This window comes from Coturnix japonica, chromosome 3, assembly GCF_054131305.1.
Source record: "Coturnix japonica strain WE chromosome 3, WE-NBRP24, whole genome shotgun sequence".
In the NCBI taxonomy this organism is placed as follows: Eukaryota; Metazoa; Chordata; class Aves; order Galliformes; family Phasianidae; genus Coturnix; species Coturnix japonica.
Window position 1 is genome coordinate 77,681,230 of NC_140665.1, and position 22,784 is coordinate 77,704,013.

At 34.9% G+C, this 22,784-nt stretch overlaps 1 protein-coding gene across 50 annotated transcripts in view; it reads right to left on the reverse strand.

The window, feature by feature from the left end:
• RIMS1 (regulating synaptic membrane exocytosis 1) overlaps positions 1-22,784 on the reverse strand; it is a 275,646-nt gene that overhangs the window by 23,584 nt on the left and 229,278 nt on the right. For 45 of the 50 annotated variants that reach the window (XM_085543816.1, XM_085543807.1, XM_085543785.1 and 42 more), the window contains one exon: positions 12,290-12,522. The exons of the other annotated variants lie outside the window; for them this stretch is intronic. In XM_085543816.1, the coding sequence (XP_085399942.1) occupies positions 12,290-12,522 (233 nt within the window). The remainder of the gene's footprint in view (positions 1-12,289; positions 12,523-22,784) is intronic. 50 annotated transcript variants of the gene reach the window in all.

The window sequence follows — 22,784 nt, forward strand, 5'->3', positions numbered from 1 at the left end:
GAAGGAAGTCTCTTTTAAGGCAGAGAATTTACTCCATCTCAGTAAGATCATTATTCCATCTCCAACAAAATTAGTGAGAAAACTAAAGACAATCATTCCAACGAAAAAACTCACCCTATTTTAAAATAAGTGGTCATTTCGTAAGCAGAGTGCCAAATAGACTCTTGACTTTGTACTTTGAACTCCGCTGTCAAGCAGGAAGATGAAGTTTGAGTTTGACACTGCTGTGGTGTTTTCTTATTGCAGGCCAAGCCACAAGAAGAGAGAAGTATCTAATATTACAGAGCTCAGAGTCTGGATTATTGCTTAAGAACTCTTCTATCCAGGCAAATCTGCTCTGTGCAAGCAGGGTAAGAAGAAACCTTAGAGGATTCATCTACAGAAGAGTCAAAGCCTGTGGTAGTAGATGTGGTAGCCTCTGAGTGAAAGGAACCAAGGGAGAAGCAGAAAGACAGGGGAATGCAATCAAGATAAGTAGAATCCATCTTGCTGCACTTTATATGTCTATAGACCATTCCAGATTCCCTTAGAGCCTATAAAGAAAAAGAGTCATTTTACTGTACAGAATGTACAGAAGTGCACATTTCTCTCTGCTATCTAGAAACAAAGCCTGAAGTGAAGTGGCAGCTACTTTGTAGACACCTATACCTGCCCAAATTCTCTGGGCACCGCTCTGTGCTTACAGCTCTTGATCTGCTTCCTCAAAGGATGGTGCCTGACTTGTCATTAGCTGGGTTCCTGCTCTCCAGGTCACAACCCAGCTCCTGAATTATAGGTCATACTACACAGTACACAGGTGTACTGAACAACCATGACCCAAGAGACACGAACACATGGGATTCCTTAATGAGATAAATGGCAGATTAAATTAGATTTGTCTGGAAGATCTGTACTCAAGCTCTTCTAGATATAGGCTCAGATTTTATCCCCAGAGACAATGAAACACATAAAAACATAGTTCTTATCTTGGTCACGTACTAGTTGAATAATTGTTCTGAAATCTAGTACAATGGTAAAACACACAGTTTTAGAAAGAAGGTTGACTATCTTATGAAACTTGATAAATGACAGAACTTTGGAAAATGGCTGTAATGCTGCTGAATACAGACAATTTTTGGTGTCATTGATAAAGTAGCTTAACAAAGATGAGCAACACTGGGATTTTGTACTTAAAATAATTAGATCAGAGTGCAGAGGCATCAGTGAGCCTTCAGCAGGTCATCTGTATTTGGTAAAATTTCCTTCATGACTTCATAATGAGAAGTAGAGAAAATAAACAGCAGCTAAATAATTAGCAGCTCTACCCTACACATTATTTAATGCCTTCAGCATCATGTTCTTGTAAAAACAATGCTAGCCAGTACTTGTTGGACCAAAGAAAAGGAAGAGAGAGAAAGCCATCTTAGATCATTCTTAATGGCTTGCTAGTAACACTGAAGGAATATTTAATACATGCTAATTAACATGCACTTATTCTGACTTTGCTTGTTTGGTTGGCTTGATTTAAACTACAGCAAGGAAAGCAATTAAAGTAGCTGCCACCCAGGAGAACAACACCATGTCTGTGAAACAATGCATGACGCCAGATATTCAGTCACCAACATTTGCAGATTTGTTTCTGGTTCATAACGTCAAGGACTGCCTAGGAACTTCTAGCCTTCTTCAGAGTACCTGCCCCAACCATCTCCTGCCCAAAGCGGTATTGCAGTACCATATTGCAATCCAAATGTGGATATCAGAAAAAGTCACTCTTCTGATTATTTGGAGAAAGTGGTCAGATGTTTAAAATCACATGCTCCAAAATAAATGTAAGGCTATTTAATAGGTCTAGCATTTTGGTCAAGTGCCAGGTTTGGAAAAGAAACAACTGTGAGGCACACTGGGAGAACCTGAACCTTGACTGAAAGGGGAATTCAGGTATCTCAGCAAACTGCCATAAGGTACAGGTCTGTACTCAGATATGGAGCACATGAACACCAAATGAAACAAACAAACAAACAAACAAACAAAGCTGTTTACAACTATGTAGTACAGTTAAACCAAAACTGTAGTTTGCCACTCAAACTTCCACGTCACTTTTTCCAACACTTTTTTTTCCTTAATTCCCTAGTCAATGACAATGGTTTATCTTCTAAGCGCTAAGTATAGGCCTAGTTCTAACTGCACAAATATGTTGAAGTTGACTGTTCCAACATAAACACAATAGCTCTCCTCTTGCTGTGACATAAGGCTATTGCCAAAGCAATAAAGTTTTAGACATTGAAGGAGAAATAAATGCAATATAATTACAACTCAGTTCAGTTGCACCAACTCTGGATGTGGTTGTGGCTCACAAAGGCCATTACTGAGAAGAGTGAAAGAGTTTGGTTCATAGACCGGCTGGGTCTTAAGCAACCACTTCAAAGCACTGTTTATCTCCTCAGTGCAGGTAGAAGAACTTCTTAAGAGGGCCTGTCTCTAAGCTAAAGACAACTGAACCTTTCAAAATCTTTACTGCTTAATCAGTCATTTCCTATCAATAAATACAATATTTTAATAAGGCAGTGAACCATATTGTGTATTCACTGATGAGTTTGTTTTTTAATGTCCCTTGAACGTTTTTTGCATTAACATTTTAGACACTTTGAAGTCCTTACTGAATCAAGCAGATGGATCCTGTCAAAGAAAACTGCCTACTCTGCCCTGACCATGAACTCTAGAAGAGCTGCTTGGGCAGGAGGAAAGAAAGATAGTGGGATGATTTTCAAAGGGAGAGCGATGGGCAAAACTGATTTACTTTTATCTATAAATCCTAGGTCACATCTATACTTAATTCAGTGTTTCAGTTTGCCACACTCTGAGAGAACACTTTGCACCGTCAAATCTAATCAAACAGCAGAGCTATAAATAAAGCTATCAAGAGCCATGTGAAAGCAAAACTAATCAAAACAGCAGCCCTGAGATTTCTCCCTAGAAGAGATGTGCAGGTATTTTAACCTGTTCTGTAAACAGAGAATCTATTTGCATTTTAAGATAACATGCTAGTCTGACAAGTTCTGTCCTGATATCAAAGAAAACTCTACAAATAATTTTTTATTTTACTCCAAAGTCACAAAAGCCTATGTATAAATATCTTTCAATACCATTTCACAGTGATAGTGCTAATTAAAAGTAACTTCAAAAACAAAAGCTGGAGAGCCATTTTGGGCATTCACCCTATCTTATCTAACCACAAAGCTTTAGTACTTCACAAATCATGAAAGTAAGAGCACAAAGACAACAGCTTCCTCTAGGCTTACTAGTAGCCTCCCCATTACGCTTATGGTCTGAATGTGCTCAGGAGCTGTAAACAATGAGGTTACTGTAGAGGATGCAGATCAAAGGAAAGCAAGGCACATTTCTTCTCTGTACCAACAGTGTGAAGAGGCACATCGCTTTCTCATATAGATACTTCTGTCTTGGTTTTCTTTGTCAGTAATACAATATCCTGTATTTTTCTTAATTTATAAACCAAAAGAAATGAATGAACAACTTTGAGGTGCCCAACTTTCTGACAGGGAATTTGTACCGGGGTTGCAAGACATTTAGAATTCTTCAAAATAAAAAGATACTTTATTTCAACATTTATTTTGAAGGAAAACATGAGAAACAGCTTTCTCTCCCCCTCCACCCCCTATGAAAAAGTCAATATGGGTGAATAAAATAAACTATATAGGAGTGTTTGTGTGGGAGCATCAAGGACTTTTGTAAACATTGAATAATTTCAAAGCAATTCTCAGGTAACTTATGAGGATAAACATGTAACAAATCACTGAAAAAAAAACCCATTTCATTCTTTCAACTATTTGAATGTCTTAAGTTTATGACACTGCAGTTAAATATTTGTAGAATTTGGTCTGAAAATCTCAACAAGTTGTCAAATCTTACTAAACTGAACTGCAAGTTCAAGAATGAATCTTTCAACAGAAACCTGAGGGTACAGAGAGAGGCAACATACACTATTCACCAGGGTCTAAGCAAATGACTATACCATAGTCTGTAAAATGGGAAATAGTATTTTAGCGTCCCTGTTGCATATTTAATGTCTTATTAAGAGTATCTTATACCAAATAACTCATGTATGTAGCATGTAAGTTTGCAACAGAAATCAATATAGATGTAAACATCAACATTTTACAGTGCTGGTTCCCTTAGGAAGTTATACAAACACCATTTACTATAAATTGCATGCATCAAATAAAAGTAAAGATAGCACAACATTCAAAATACTGAAACTGTCAATATACGCCCCAGTTACCAAAAATAGTTGCACTTTGACAACGTACCAATGACTTTAAGATAACTAACTTCCTAGTCTTTCTTTGTATGCATAATTTGTCTCCCCTTGGCACCTTCAAGAAAATTTAGCAGGTTATAGAAAAAGATTGGCTAAAATTTAGTTTAAACACTTGGAAATACCAGTACATGTACAAAGGAAAATAGTAAATTGTAAACATAAAATTGTAGCGTAAAAATTACAATGCATATTTAAACATAATCTTCTGTTGAATTCTCAGTAATTTTCCTTAAAAAGAAATAATTTGTTATATTACAATGGAAGTAATTTGTTTGCACAGAGATTGGTCATTCCCCAGCATAAATACCGCTACTCATTCGTCACACTGTTTATACTACGCTGCTGCTCCTTCTCTTCTTGGAAACGGAGTCAACATTGGACTGGCCAATAGCCCTGGCTAGCAGACACTACAGCCTACTGATGCATATGCAGGAACAAGGCCAGAAATTGCCTTTGTTCATCATTTGTCCCTTGATGTCATGCAGTGATGCTGTCACCTGGGTCTCAGCCAGCTGAACTCAAACTTCCTTCATAGTCTGCAAACTGCAATGGAGGGAGTTGCTTTTAACACTGCATCTCAGGTGTGCGCTGCACAGTTCTCTAGCTGACATTTTTGAGCTAATTTTTGTGTCAGTGGGGAAAAGGAAGGGAGATAAAGCAACACTAAAATGGTTTGTGTATCAATACCTGATCTATGTGATGTTGTTGGCAACATCTTATAAAACTTAATTCATCAGAATTCTTAGTTAAGGAAATAGACAAACTACACTGTGCCCTTTCAAACTGGACATAAGTTCTAATACTTGAAGCCATTTTTCCTCTAATACAATAACTTGGTAAAAAATTGAAAAATATTGTCAAAAAATCCTTTGAACTTAAAAACAAAATTTTAATGAGTTCATACTTCTTTCTTTGTGATTTGAAATTCTGTGTATCTGTTATTATCTGTGATTCCTTTGCACTGCAGAACTTACAGATATCTATATAGATTTTGCAATAAAAGCAGCAAGTGATGTTACCCTTGAAAATGCCTAAAAATTAAATTGTTTCATGCTGAGCAAGTCATTTCATTCAACTTAAAATCAACGTTTATTCTAGTTCAGTGTAGGCCTGTTTGGAAATAAGAATAACTGAAGGTCTAACACAGCTAAGCAAAGGAGACTTACTGCTTTTGTGAGAACAGGAATTCATTCCTGTGCCACAGAGTGAAAGTATTTTTCCTATGGATGACAGCAGACACTCTAAACCTTTCAAATGAATGCCACAGATTTCAGAAAGCCAATGACTGTGCAGATGATTGGGCAAGACGTATCTGAGAAGTAACAAAATTTAAGTTTAAAGATGATACTCTTTTAGAAATAGGCATTTATTTATAAATGTTTAACTTGAGGATACTAAATTTATTTATTGTTTTCCCACACTGATAGTACTTTAGCATTACTATTGTACTTTTAATACTGTACTTTTGGAAAGGAATAAATACTAAGATGATACAAGCCCATGCTACCTAAATACTGAGAATAGCCCAAAGTACAGTTAATGGAGTTAAATCACTGCAGTAAAATCTCTGTTAAAAATGTAGAGAGAAAGTGCAAATAAACAGAAAAGCAAAAGAATACTTTTGATTCTGAGTCAACCAATGATCTAGTAGGAGTCAAAGTCAAAATTTATATTTCAGGAAAAAGGAAAAGAACTACATGTAACACTAACTCAGCAGAGCGGCTGGATTTTGTTTGAAAATACTAGCCCTTATTAGGAAATCTCCTGGAAGATGAGTTACTGGAACTGAATTATGTTTCTATTAAGGGTACCGAATTCCTCAGCTAGACGGCAACAGTAAATAAAAGAGAGCATGCTTACATTCACTCAATAGTTTCAAAGAATTAAGTGTCATTACCAGAACAAAGAGTTCCTCTTAGAAAAATAATCAGGTCTTTTTCTTTGGTTTTAATATTATCCTTCATCATTGTTCATTTTCCACTTCCTGCAGCAACAGGAAGGTGCATTAGGAGCTCTTGCTGCTTTCAGTGGGGTGTTCTTTGCTTTGGGTTGCAAGAATTAGAGCTCGAACCCTGTCACTGTCTGTAAGTTATTATTACTGTCCTGGCTGCTGCACTAAAAATTTTTTTTTAATTGCTTGAAAGCAAAAATCCTTCTTTGTGTCAATCTCTATTCTTCTTTTTGTGTAACTGAGTTGTAGTTCTCATAGAACACTGATTACACAAAGCAAACTCTAATGTACTTCATGGTGCAAAATAACAAACCAGGCAGGGAAGACACTTGTTGAGGTAACGCTGAGCAGCAAGGTGAGGTGCAGAAAGGACCACAACAGTTCCACCAGGTACAGAAAGTTGTTTCTCAAAGGAATGCTGTGTAATGTTGAAAAAAGATCTGCAAAGTGTGCAGACATGATAACAAAATGGAGGTATCAGTAAGAAGCTCATGTTTAAGTGCTACATATTTCTGCAGAGTTGAATATCCAATGCAAACAAATACTTTGGAAATGCTTTCCTACAGCACTATAAAGAAAGAAATGAATTACAGAAGGATAAACTAAGCCTGTAAGGGAACTGCGCAGCTGTAAGACTTCCTAATTCTAATATCTAAGATAATTTTCTAAATCTACAATTAGAAAATCTAAGATCTTGCAGTATTTTATTTGGCTGAAAAGGAAATGGGAAACAAATAAACAAAATAAACAAATGAACTACAAACCAACAAAAAAACTAGAGTACCAGAAAGGGAATCCTATGAAAATGGTGACAGTATTATGCTACACAACAGGAAAAAAAAGGGGCTGTTTCATCTCTACTACGTTAAATTCTTTGAGAGGTTTAAGATAACTTTCCCCTGTTTTGACACTTAAAAATTTCATTATAATTTCTAGACAAACTTTACTCATTACTAATTTATACCCAATTATTCTTCTGCCACAGTTCCTGATAGCATTGCCCTTTTGCTTGAAAAGCATCTTTTGCTATTTTGATGTCCACTTGCATTGCATTTTTACACAACAATCATATCCCTGTTCAACCTTCATGTTTATAGGCTGATCAAATCAGGCAATAAATCATTCTTCGGGGTTTCTATTCCCACAAACATCCAGCATTCATTTTCCTGAAGGCTGAGTCACCAGTATTCCAGATGAGCCATAATTTGTGCCCCTTTCAATTATCTTAGCATTTTCTTAGCTGTCCAAGGAAAAACCTAACCCTACATCTAGGGTAGCATTTGCCTTTTACTTGGCCAGAACTTATAAACAGTGTATATTCATTCTGTGATTTTTATTATATCCATCTCTTCCACCTACATTCCTTCTACATGACAAGTCTCCCAGACTGCATCTGGAAATCTTCATTAGTTATTCTGAAAAGAATGACCTTGCAATCTGCATTACCACATTTTATCCAAGTTCTGTTACTCTGGTCCTTGAGTTTATCAATCCTTCCCCCGTATCACCTGGAAGTGATGTCCTTTCCAAACCAGTATCATCAGCATATTCTAGCAGCACATGCATCATCTCTTTTTAAAATATTAACAAAATCTGACTGTGGTTTTTGTCTCGGAAACTCAACCAGGCAGCACTCTTTGACTGTCATTCTAAGTAAACCAGCTTATGCCTTCCTCTTAACCATTATCTTCCCTGATTTCCAGGGGAAATTCCTTACTGATCTCCAAGTTCTACCTTTACTCTAATTAAAAGAATGACTTACTCCAGTTTAAATAAAACTAGTCTACTGAACTTGCCTAAAAATCAACTTTCTTATCAAACAAATATAATTTTCTAAGTATATTTATTTAATAACTAATATTAAAGTAAACTCAGAGACTGAAAGTTAAAAGAAACACGCTCAGAAATGCATTCTTATATATTTTTTGTAATTGAGACTCAATCAATGAAAAGTAATTTGGGAAAAAACCCAGACTGCCTGAAGTAAAGTTTGTTAAGATCTGGTAAAAAATAGCAATATTATTTTTCTGATCTCCCTTCCTTATGAAAGGAAGAAACAGCTTTTCTGAGATGGAAAAAAACCAACAACCTCCCTTCCCTCAGAAGTCTGCACCCTTCAGTACATTTCATTTTGGATTTATTATCTGCTTTATCTGCACTAATTGCTACACTAAAATGCATGAAATCCCCTGTTGTATCATAAAACTACAACAAGATGGACAAAATATTATCTCTGCTTGTGTTATCAAATGAAAAACTGAATTTTTTCTGGCAGTATCTACTCTGAAATTATGTAGATCTGAACTTGGAAGATTCCTTTTTTCTTTTTAATTAATTTTCATTGTATCCATGCAGTCTTATCACAGTGTAGCTTCCTAACAGTCCAGCTGTTAAGGTCTGAAAACACAGCTAGCTCACCTGTCCAATCGCCTTAGGAATTTGATAGCCCAGCAGGCAATTGTATCAGAGTTTTTCACAGAGATGTGATACTACCCAATCTCTGGTAGGAAGATGATGAAGATACAGTGACAGAATGCTTGCAAACCACTTTATGGACTTTAGAAGAACAAGAAAAAGTGTGCTTCTGACTGCAGATGAACTTTCTGAATCCCCATCTGTTGACAGGGTAAGAAAGAAAAAGGGAGGAATCTTTTCACCTTCTGCACATACTAGAAGATTTAGGACAGATGGGAATATTTCTTTTTATGAGCAATTTATCTTCTCTTTTACTTCACAGGTGATGCCTCTATCATTGCTTCTACCCACCCAAAAGTGCATTATTATGTCTCTATTTATGGAACAAATTCTTCAGAAAAAATTCTATCTCATTAGTTTGCAGCTTCTATTTCAAAACAGTGAATAGCAAATCAAAACGCTGTATCAACAATATCAACCTAAGTCACTTATTGGTTAGGAAACTCTGAGAATATAATGCAAGTTGAATTAAAATAAAATTGCACAAAACATATTTGGAGCTGTTTTTATGCTTACAGGTCTTTGGTGTGGGTTGCTTTTTTCTTCATTTACTCGTGATAGTACAAGAAAAAATGGTTTGTCATCAGAAATACTGCCTGCAGATTACAACCATCTTTCTATAAACTGTAAAATCTACCCAGTTTGTAGACACAACAAACAAGTCTTACTAAGTGAGGATTCCCTTATTTCAATGAACAAAGAGTATTACAAAGTCACATAACTGGAAAGATAGGTACATAACTGAAAGGTACTTTTCTTTGCAGATTTACATAAGAATGAAAAGTAACCCTATCACTAATAGTCTTATAAGGCTCAAATTCAGAAGAGAAATATTTTGCAACAGCAGTGACCAATAAGAGTGTACAATAAAAAATTTGTTACTGGTCCTTCTAAATCTAACATGCAAATGAATCTGCGCCAGAAATGCTAAGAGTTTCACACACGCCAGCACAGGTTCTCACACACAAATGCACACTTGTCTTTTTTCATTGAAAAGAAAATTAACTCATAATTATTAGCAGTTACTATTAGCAGTTTCATATACATTTATACATTTGTATAAGATTAAACCCACACAGTATGCTGTATAAAATCCATAAAATGGATGTCAGCCTTTACTGACCATTTCTTCAAATGCAAAATCAAGATGGAAGTTAATTTTGCTAGCTTTGGTGACAACAGTAAAAGGGAAGTTTGGATATACGTGTACCCCAGAAATTTGGAAACTCAGATTTTCAATAAATACCCAATCTTTTGCTTTATTTTTAATCTGTTGAGTTATTGCAGAACTATTTTTAAAGATCTAGTTTATACTGTATCACCAAAACAGATTTTTTTTTCTTCTTTTTTATTGTGAGTGGCAGAAACATAAATTTAATTAGGTACAATATATTTATATTAAATACTTGATTTAGATTCCACCTCTACTCTTGTGCACCATAAGAAGGAAGAGTATCCCAGATTTATGCATGAGTAATTAGTCTCCAATAATGAATTTACTTTGGAAAACCTGTCAAGTCTCCTGCGTATATTCTTTTAAAAAAAAAAACAAAAACATATTAATTTATATCTCTGATTTCTGACACAATTAAACAAAAAGAAAATGCTGACTAATAAAGCACACCACATTTTACTTGCTCGTGTTATACCAGAGATAATACTGTTTGCCTAAGACATTGTAAGGCAAAGTAAATTTCATTTTCAACTCTATTTTGTAATCAAAAATAACATATAGTTGTGTTTCACAATTTGGTGTTTGCATTCCATCACAACTTCAGGTGCCCCACTCCTTGCAAACTTTTTACTTACATCAGCCAACATTTGAAGGGCTATTGCAACTACATGTAGAGAATGGCAACACCTGAGCTTTAATTAAATAATGTTAAAAAGAGTTCAGAAGTCACAGTTTAGATTTTAATTTAATTATTAACCCCACTAAGAAGTTCAATCATCCATAATTTGGCAGCTCCCTGTATCTTCCTCTTAATTTTACAGCCCTGGTTCCTGGCTGGAGCTGGACTACTGGATAAGATGATGCAAAGATATGCTCAGGTACAGCAATTCCTGTTTCAAAGAAATTAAGGAGCTAGAGAAGGAATGCCAGATTGAATCACAAAAATACCCCATAAAATACTTAAAATATTTTCTTCTTTAGTAAGGGGAGTAAAATGACCATCTGAAATCCTTTCTTAACACTGCATCACCTTTTATAATCTAACAGGATGTAATTTTTTCTGATACACCTAAAATAAAAATTTACTGTGTATAGCTATCTGTATTCACGGCTCAGATTCAAGTGAAGCGCTAATAATCTTACAGTGTTTGTGAGCATCACAGTATTAAAATTCTGGGCTTCAAATATGCCTGCTAGAGCTATCATGTAGTTCAACAGCATGATTATACACTTTATGGCTTAAAACTCTTAAGTGAGTATTGCAGATAAATATTGAAATCATTTTCCTGAAGCTGACTCAGCTTTGCATTTTGTAAAACTTACACTGCTCATCTGTCCATAAAAAAAAGGAAAAAGGAAAAAGGAAAAATGATGAGATACGACTTACCTTAGTCTAGATTATCCTGACTATATAAGAGGAGAGATGAGATGCTGTATACTTAAATTCTAAATTTGATGCTAGGCTGAAGCTTTTTTTTTTTTTTGCTTTTTTTTTTTTTTTTTTTTTGCTTTTTTTTCCCCTTCACTTTCTTTTAGTAAGAAAGAACCCTTAGGGTCAGCTCCTGCTCACGCTGAGGACAAGAGCTGAAGTCTTCATCAGAGTTCATTACAAGAAGGAAAGGGACTTTAAAACATGCTTTTTCCTTCTTTTTTTTTTTTTTCTTTTTCTTTTTTCTTCCCATTTTTTATCTTTCTGAATGAACTGTTTTTGCCTTCAGGCTATGCAGATATTACGCTTTTAAGATCTCTGAAGTAGCACCGAAGAGTTGGAAGTCTTATGTTCCTAAGGAAGCATCATTTTCTAGCCTAATTTAGCTGAATTCACTGACCCTATTTTGCCAGTGTTGTTTTTAAAAAAGAAATTATTAGATTTACTCTTGGCTAACAAATCAAAGATTGCTTTTAAAATCACATATTTTGGCACTAAAGACACAACTTGCTATACAAGTTACATAATTGGTATTCATTTGGTTAGATTTTAGTTCCTTCATTTGCAATCAACACTTCCACTATAAAAAAAAATCTATACATAAAAGGTTGCCCTTAGTCAAATGATTGTGCTCTACTTATACCCACAGATGATTCTCGGCATTTATTTGCCTACCTGTAAACAAGGCTTCTGAGATGAAAACACTTTTTGTTGATCAGGACAGAAAATTGTTACAGTGCATAGCTAAAAGGCATTTGCATATGGTTTCTTGTAATTGCCTAATGATCAAAGAACATTAATATATCAGAAATTTTTACACAGTTGGAAAATCTTCTCTCTTTAGCGGACTATATCCAAATACATGTAACATAGATGCCACAGATGAAGAATGGTAAACCATGTCTGGTGAGAGTCCTGCTTCCAAATAGCACGCGTTTTACTCACCTGTTTGGCTAAGTTGAGATGTGCTTCTGCTCCTTCGAGATACTATGGCAACCACTTTGGCACTAAGACTGGAACGCCTTTTCTTCCCACCTGTTCCAACCATGCCGACAGCTGTGTCCGACTGACTCCCATCATTGTGCTCCAGCTTATACATCTCTCCGCTCACACTTGTGCTCTTAGTGATTCTCCCTGAAGTCCCCATCCGTCTGCCTTGCATTTTAGGGGTAAATGTACTACATTTACAAAGTAAAAACAAACATGTTAATTTGTTTGCGCAGCAGTGCTTTCAGAAGTCTTTTTTTTTAAATTAAAAAATTAATTGCAAGTTTAGATAATTTTTCTTTTTTTTTGATTCACAAATAATAAAGTTCATTTGGGTACTCCTCAGGATATATGTTTCCAGTATTGCAATCTGTGCTTCAAGAGAAAAAGAGGAAGTGAATGCTTTCCCAATAGCTTATCAGAGTGACAAAGGCAACACCGAAAAGGCATGTGTAATCTTCCTGCATATATCCCCAGAATACAGAAAGCAATAATTTTAGTGCCAAAGAGAATGAATGTGAGCCTAGAGTATATATGTTGGTTAATACACATGTCTTATAGGCACTAAAGGCTTAAGACTTTCTAGATATGAAGAAACAATCTTTCGTAATATCATATTTGAAGGAAAGAAAAGATAATATAACACATAGGGTCTTGTACGTTTATACTCTCTCATTTTAAAGGTAAATGGAAAAATTGCAGTACAAAGGCAAAGTTAAGGTGAGGTAAAGAACTAATAACCCATCAGAACTTTTCCCTCTCAAGTTGCTGTTTTTGAAAAAATCTTAGAAACTTGAGATCGTGGTGATGTCTAGCTCTCCTCAAACCAAACAGTAAGTGAAAAGTTATCAAGCAAGATGGGTATATTACAGAAAGAAACAAAGTCGCATACAATTATCATGACAGCATAAAACTTTTTCTGTCATGAAGTCAAACTATTAGAGTCCAGTTGTCTTGAGGAACATAAATACCCTTTTCTTGAATTTATATTAAATAAACGATGCCCCTAATACAGTAGAGATGCTTATTAAATATACTACAGTCTCTTGAAGTTGTAAAGGACACTAAATTGTGATGTTTTTTGTTGTTGTTCACACAACTCAATAAACTCACATTTACACATTATCTAAGCTAGCAGCTTAAACCATTTGTTGATTAGGCCATAGATAATTCCTTTCCACATTGGATTTTAATGCCTATTTCTGTTATGCTGATGATATCTTCTATACAAAGCTGAGTGTAGCATTTTTTCCCCACTTTGGGTCATGGAGTCTTTTGTCACTTCTTTAACTTGACAATATTCCAGTAAGAGAGAGGAAAGAAACTGGAAATATTTCTGTTGAAAGCATCTGTTGACATTTAACTTTCTCCATATTGACATAAAGTATATTGAAATACTGTTTTATAGAATGTATAATTTAGAGGGGAAAAAAAATTACAGAACCTGCCCTGCAGTTAAAGAAATAATTGTTTATCATACTATTGACTTTGCTGTGCTAATTTCAAGTATTTATGGATATAATAAATACCGATCCTATCATATTATTATGCCATCTACACATTTCAAAAGTATTATTTAACTGCAATGCTCTCATCTCACATTAGGTATTGATAATAGTTTAGGGGACAGTGATGTAGACCAATTGAGAAATAGAAGTTGGTAGTACCATAATTTAAAGAAAATCCAATTTTTGATCTAATAATTTTCTAATTCAAGGGCTAAGAATACTTTCTGACTGAAAGATAGATCACTTTTTCAAAGAATGTATATACGTTTCAATTTTCATTGTTTGGGACAGATAGAGGAACTAAAGAATTCACCGTAAAAAGACTGAAACATTTGGAATTCAGATCCTTGTGCTTGTTTTTACCACAAAATACCAAGCTTCACTTTCCTAAGGGAGAATTGCATAATCACTATGCTCCGGGTCTGATTTATAAAGCACAGAGAAGCAGAAGACCTGCAAGAATTTACAGATACTCTTTTGCACTTAAACCTTCCAATAAAATACCTATTTTCTTCTTTTTTTTTACTTGTCTTTCTGGGAATACTGACACATTCATTTAAATGTGCAGGCTAAAATTGGTAAATTATGAAGTTATACTGTCAATTTAAATCTAGTTACAACATAACAGATAAAATAAATGAATATAAATTTCCATAGGAGGATAACTACCACTGGCAAGGTAACATCATTTATGTTACATTGTTATACTGGATATTGGTGCATCTATCTTACATCTGGAACTCTCTTTCAAAAGTATCAGAACAGCACATATTCATAATTTAAATTCAGGATAATCCAAATATATTTTGTTTTCCTACAGCTCTGTCTTTTTTTACACAGCATAAAATTCAGTTTTCTCTCTCTTGGTTGGTTACTACTTCAGTGCCATGCATGATATTGTGTGATGAATGAAACAACTGAATAGTAGCTGTATTTCAATGTAAGTATTTTAAGTATTTTAAGCCCCAGCCCCAGTGAAGGAGCGCGGCCATACCCTGGGTGCCAGGAACTGTCCTTCAGCACCATGTGTGGGGTCTGTGGGGTCACCCACACAGGATGGGCAGTCACTGTTCCCTCTACAAAGCACTAAATGCTCATGTTTTTCTGCCAGAACACTCTCAGTTGAGACGGGTCGCATCTCATGTGCTATCTGTCTTAGACAAGGTGAAAGACTGTATTTATATGTCAGCAGTCACGGTCGTTGAAGACGACAGTATATTCAATTTTGCTAGCTGCCTATACCTGAAAGTTGTACCTCACTCACGTCTGCGAGGAAGAAGAATGAATCTCTAAGATAAATAACTCATTCAAAGAGTAGTCTGAATTACAAGCTGACAGAAAATTTAACTGTAAAGTAAGTTCTCTAAAATGAACACAGTGCAAGGACAGAATGAATTACATTTGCGTATATTAAACTACAGCGCACAATTATATAAAACTTAAAGCCAGTTGCATGTATTACATCTCTACATATTTTTCAACATTCATATATCTAATGCAGAGAAATAGACAGCAAAAATTATTTGGATTGAGAAGATTATTACAGAGACGCACAGTTTTGAAATAACAATGTAAAGTATCTGCCAGTGGTACATATCACCTGAAACACAAAGACAGTAAGAAACAGGAAGTGAGAGCAAACTTTGCCCCTAAACTCACCTACATAAAATCCCAAAGTGAATCCTTCCAGGGAAAAAAATCTTAAGTAATTAGCCACTGCTAAAATAACAGTATTTTCTTCATTACCTAAGGCTCATTGATGGCTTACAAAACATATTCTTTTTAGATGTTTAATTTCTTAAGCACTCATTTTTTACCTCACCCATTTTTCCAAAAAATGCAAGCCATGAATAAATAAACAATTCTCTGTATTTGCCGAGGTACTGATGATATTGTAACATAAGTTTCTTCCACAAAATTGCAGTAACTTGAATCTTTAGATAAAATCCCTGGCCTACATAATCACAAGCTACTGAATTTCCTCTCTGTTCTACTGAATGCAGAATCACGTACAAATTCTTTGCCCCTCTGGCATCCTTCTGCAATGAGGTAACACATGAATACTAATAACCTCCTAAACATATAATAGTTGTGGACCAAATGGAAGATGAGCAATCCTTTAATAATGGGGAACATTACATTTTAAAAAATAACTTACATCTTGTTATTAGCATTAAATGATATATAATTTATAAATCCAAACTCAAAATTACCTATCCACAAATTGTTCTGTCAGTCTTAGAATATATTGTCATATTTACCTATGATAAACAATGTTACTGTAAGATTAATTACTATGCAATTCATGGTATTCCATAAATCATATGTGGTGCTTTACAAACCAAGGGACAAACACATATCCCTATTCAAATTCTCTCAGAAAACCTGAGACATTTTTAGACTACAAAGTTAGTTGATTCAAGGAAATAATCATTTTCTACAGTCTGTACATCTAACTTGTACATCGATCATATATTATATCCATAAAATAACTATTAGAATCACAAATAACTTTGTTCTGCTGTAAAATCTCTACATTAGGGTACTGATGGTGTATAGCTGAAATTGCCACCTGTAAATTATATCTGTTCTTGACAATATTCCTGCTTCTCAGCAATATAAATATTTCCTCTGAAATTACAGTCTCAGTTCCATTGTGTTCACTGTGTAACTCGCACTGTGGTAAGGGTGGGGAAAACTTCATTACAGTAGTCTCTGGGAGCCTAACTGATACACATCCTACTTTGGAATATCAGGAAATTTCCACATTGGAATATAACATCTGAATATGTATTCTGGAAATGCTCAAGGAACACATGAACCAGTGAACTGCAAGCTTCACAGCTCAGGAGGATTTGCATTTTCTCCATGGAATTAAAGAATAATAGTTCCAAAAGTATTTTTCAACACCAGAGGATCTGAGCAGATTTTCTATGAACATTTCAGCAAGCACAGAAGTTGTCTCTGCTTGCAGGAATCTATGTGTCTGTCTGTGTGAAGAGCCATGACATTACCAGCCTGTAGCTAGCAAATAATATAAGTCATAAAATGAAACCAATACAAAAGTAGTCAGCATTTGCTCAGGGTTAAGGATGGCTATTACTGCTGCTGTGGACAGGCTAATGGAATCAAAGCGCAAATAGCTCAGCTGACTCAAACTTGATTGCTAACAGAGTTGTATATACTAAATTCAAGGATAACAAACCTAGAAAGCACATACATGTTAAATCTGTATCAAGAAATTAGGTAATGTGATTATGACATAAAAAAAAAAACGTGCAGTTTTCTATGCTCAGCACTAAATTGAGAAAACTTCCTTCAGCAGAAAAAAGGCTGAATTCATCATTTTTTCTTTCTTTGCATGACATTCAGCACGTTATTCTCTCTGTTACAGCATGCTGTACATTGCAACTCCCACTAAAGGTAGTGAAGTACCTGTGACCTTTTCTGACTAAAAAGGCTAAATTTCAGATATAAATAGCTTACTAGTGCTTTACAGAAGTAGACAGCAATAGACAATAGATACAAAATACAGGATCATAGAATTCTTGATCCTAAAATGGAGGAGAAAAATCTAAAAGGCTAAATGCAATGACAAGAATAACAAACAAAATATAGAAGTCTCAGCCCTGGAAAAAACTATTTTTCCAGATTTCTTCACTCTAAAAATAACATGTACTGCCTGTTAAAAATGTTTCAGGGCAATGTTCCTACAATACAAGTTTGTATTTTATCTTAATCAACTGCAGTAATGAAATGAAAAACTAATTACAAGTATTTTTTCTCACTTTTTTCAAATCATTAAATTGCTGGTAAGGTGACAGTTTCTTTGAAAGACAAAGTACAATTAGACAATAAAAATGCATAAGCAGTACTTTATATTAGATATTTCTTGCACAGATGTTCTGAAGGGATTGAAGACTCCATCTCCCTCCCTCTCTGACAGTGGCATAAAGCAGTTTATAATGACAGATTAAAAAAAAAAAAAAAAGATAGTATTTAGTTAATACATATTCAGAACATTAATTACTCTGGCTTCACCTTGGTCTTATACAGAAACGTCCTCAGAACCAGACATTTCCATCTGCAATATGCTGTTTGGGGGTTAAAAGTATGCATAATTTTATTTTTAAGCAGCTTAGCTTAACTGTTTTAATTTGTTTTGCCTCCACATTAACCATTTGGTGGACACTGTCCTCTCAAGGAGATAAGGAAACACGCTAATATTGCACTGTAACATAGTAGACAGATTTTCTTCACTTCGAAAAGTGCTCATGTCTGACTGAAAGATGTCAATGAGGTAATCCTTTCATTAAGCACAAACCGTTTTCTACCTTTGAATACCTGTACACATTTAAGAAAACAGCATCTTCTTTTCCTAATTATCAAGACTTAGAAGAAGTCAACAATGAAAATACCAAAAGATTTTCTATCACATCATGTTGATGCATTCAATTGTAATTCCCACTGCCAATTAGATTGTCTGTTTCATAAATATTTCATTTCCTGGCTAGAGGCAGAAAGTCTGTATTTTCCAGGAAATCTCCTTCTATTACCTATTCTGAAACTGGGAAGTCAGATCAACTGTCCATGATGCAGGAAGGCTGCACCATCTGAACTGGCAACCAGGCAATATGCAAGGCAAGGCAATCTGACTGGAGTGAGATGGACATCAATCCTTGGAAGGAAAAAGACTGGTTCTTTGAAGAAGGAGCATAAGAAAACTTTGGGAATATATTCTTCTCAAGGCTCTAAAATCCCCGAGGCTGAATGTAAGCCTTTCCAGCATATCATCACAAATATTTATTACATTATCTCAAGAGATGGTTGATTTCTCTTTTATATCAACAAAACGCTATTCCCTCGTTCTTCAGAGAAATTGCTTTTTCATATGCCATTCATCAAGTACTGTAACTGAAACTTCACAAACACATGAACAATTCAATCCTTTACTGTGTAATTTTGTTATGCTAACAAAAATTTTAAAGGACTTCTTGTATTTTTTGCCCCAAACTTTCCATGTAGTGAGGGGGCTAAATCCACAGCGCTAAGCCATAATAAACTCAGATGTAAGAGGCAGTATATGATCACTAATGAAAACTCATTTGAAGAGATTTATCTGTTATCACATAAAACCTGAGCCAGAAGACCATTCTTCTCTTCTTGCCACTCTCCATCCTCCTCAGCCTCTAAATATATTATAGCTTCTGTTACAAATAGGTCTTAAAAAAGGACTGGGTCTACATGTACAGTCTACATTTATCCCTGGGATAGGCCCATAACATGTGCTGAGTAAAGAAATTTCTGCAGAGAGAGATGTAAGAGTAATTCAATGAATCTGTCTACACACACGACAAAAAAAAAACAAAAAAAAACCCGACCAACCAAACAAAAAAAACCAAACCAAACCAAAACAAAAAAAAAAAACAAAAAAACAATCCCCCAGAAAACAACAATAGACTTACACAGCCAGGCTCAGTTGCAGGTTTCCTATTTTCCAGCACTTAGCTTTGCATTATTCACATTTGTTTTGTATTCTGTGTAAATGTTTTCTTTGCTAATCATACTTTATATTACACAAATTTGTTTTTACTGATGTCATGAAAAACATTCATAGCTAAGCAATAAAATTGATGGAATATTTTATTTATATACACAAGCTAGAATTCTTCTATTTTTCAATTGTTTTCTCATTTTCTATAAAATATTTTTATTAAAACATGTCCATCAATCACACATCAAACACATCATACTTTAATATATTACAAACTGAAGAATGGAGAGCCATAAACTTAACAATTGAGAACGACAGTTCTTCAAGTCCATTTTGATGGCTGTTCTTCCACTTCAGGTTATTATTTGTTTGTCAGTGCACTGAATTGCTTAGCCAGGCAAACTTCCTTAAAAATGAAGCTTTCTTTTTTTTTTTTGTTTTTGTTTTTGTTTTACTTTTGACATGAGGAATTTTTTAATTCCAGAGTTGCATTTTGCACTCTGTTGAAATTGTGTTTATCTTTCAACACAACATGGCTTGGATTCTTCCATCTTATAACTGTATTTTTCAATTTTAAGTAGCTGCACTTTAACAAAGTAGCAGTTACATCACTGCTATGCAACACAGTTATATTGAAGACTGCCAAATTTTCCATTAGCTTTTATTTTCGTTTCGTGTAAAAACTTAGAGTAGATCAATTGTGTAAAGAGTCTACTTATATTGACAAGCATCAGTCACCCCCCTAGGGGAAGCTGAATAAAAGTACTCAAATATTTGTTTCTTAGGCACAGAAAATGGTCAGACTCCTGCTTTTAAATAAAAACATAACTGATATACCTTTTAAACACAGTTACAATGTTACCCTCATGCTAATATTTTCCAGAGCAATATGTTCTAAAAAATTGTAAAAAATGTATTAATGCTTGTGAAATGCATCATTATTTAGAGTACAGGAGTTTCAAGTGCTGTTTATCACACACTCCTCCAAAAGTTAAATCATTGTTTTGACTTACAAACTTCCAATTCAGGAAGACAAAACAAGAAGTGAACTTAATTCAGATATGAACTTTCTGAGCTTCTACCTTTGTTTCCTGTGTTCATTTTGCAATTTTTACAGCTTCCGTCAGTCTATCTACTAACTCAAGGTGGTACATTTTAACCAGAATTGATACACTGTGAATTTTACACCAAGATTTTACAAGTTTTCTGAGGTCTGCTAACTAGAAGGGAGACGCCTTAAATAAGGTCCCCTGCTGAAGAAAGCTGCTTTATGATTTCAGTACTTATGTATTCTCCTTGGCCTGACAGCTGGACACTCTGGGTAAGGGGAAATCATGGGGGCACAGTGGATAAGGGTGATGGCTATACTGTGGGTATGAGGATGTGACACTCCGTTAACAGAGTAGTTCCAAAACTTCTTGCATGCAGTCTTTTCACTATGATGAATATTCAAGTGGAATTAATTTAATTTTTATCAGCTCTCCATGTTAACACTTATATGACTTTCATGAGCACAGCACTATCACAGACATTTACTAGGGACATATACATGCATGACTGGATGTAACATACGGTAAAAATGAGCACAATAAATGTGGAAAGCCCAAATAATGAAAATTACTGAATCTAGTGCCCAATTTAGGACATTCATTTTCCTTCACTTTTTTTTTTTTTTTTTTTTTTTCTCTCGTGGTAGAAGTTTCAATTGTCACAATGGAGAGTATACATTTTGTTGCTGATTTTAAAGCATCCTGTGCTTTGAAACATACTGAATCTTATAAATCTGTCCTATATGACATCCTCTGCTTTGCTAGTATTAAGAGGATCTTTGGATTGAACAAATGCTAACACCTGTCACATAGTAAAATGTTAATTTAAACATCTTATTTTTAAATAAAGACTTTGTAATGGAAAATTCCAAGATGAAAGAAATCTCCTGGAAACAGAGCAGGCTATGAATCTAATATGGGCTTCTATTGTTTATTTTTAACTGTAAGACCCTTGGAAAGTCTACAGTCTGTCAGCAGTACTGGCTACATTACAAATGCTTTGGGATGCCACCGCAGCTTTGGGAGGGAGGATGTTTTCCAAAGTAATATCAACTAATTAATCTCACTCAGCATTTAAATACAAAACTAGAAACCTCTGAAGTAACTGCACAATAAACGTTTCTTATTGCATTATTTAAAAAGTGAGTCCCTACTTGGTGACCCTAAATGTCATGTTTATTGTAGAAACCTTGACTACAGAGAAACAGCCATACACAGGAAAATTATTGGGAATATAATCAGCATCATAAATATAGCAGTTTTCCTATGATATTTATGACATTCTTTTTTATACCAAACTGGAATTCCATTATTGTTTTAGTCATGCTTTGAAAAGCTAAAATAGCCAAATAAACTAGTTGTAATACAAGTGATAAACCAATCTAATTGTTGAAGCTAATGAGAATGGAAAGTGCCTGACAACTTGATGCAAGTGCTCAACACAATGCAAAACTCCTGCAAGTCAGAAAAAAACATATAAAGAAGGGTTTCATATCATGACTCAGCAAAACACCTGCCATGTACATGAACTGCCCTCCTTCCAGCAATTCACGGGTCACAGTACAGGCTATGTGGCTCCCCTCATTTATTCTCTTATCTGCCACCAAACAGCTAAGCTTGCTAAGAAAACACTTTTCAAAGGCTCAATTCTCTGAAAATTCCAACCCTCAGAATACCCATCTTAGTTGAAACATCAACCCAACATCTCTGGGTCACACACAGAACACAATCCTGGATTTATATGAAAGTTACTTGAGTAGTAGAGATGAATCAAATGACTGTGAAGTCTCTCTCATATTATATGCACTATCTTATTTTGAGGGTATGGCAAGAAATGATGGAAAGTTTCCAGAGAATAATGAAGATTAGCAATAGATTCTTCATGAAAGTGAAGCAGTTTAAGATAACTTTCTCTTCCACTTAGAAACAAAAACAATTCCCTTCCCTCCTCCCCACACCAAACTAAGCTGAAATAATGGACCACAGAAGGGTCTATGAAGAGAAAGTAATTCAGTGATCTTTTTTTCAATGAGGAATTCTACACTTTGTCCTTACTAGCAGAAGACACATTTGAAGAGGGGCCAGCAAAAGAAACAAGTAACTGTATTTCCTTCAGAGAATTCAGTTCCACTCAGTACATTATTAAGAGAAATGAAAAAGTTCATTCTCTGGAAGCCATCTATCTGACTAGAGTACTACAATATAACAGACATTAGTATAATGAAATATATTTGCCAAACAAGGTTAGAAAATAGATACTTAGTCTTTATGAATCTAAAGATATTCTACACAGTTACAAATTTCACATGGCTTCAATTACAGCTTACTGAAGTATAACTCAAAACCTAAAAGTTAAACTAGCAGAGTAACACTTTGATTCTGCACTTTAATAGCTACCAGTA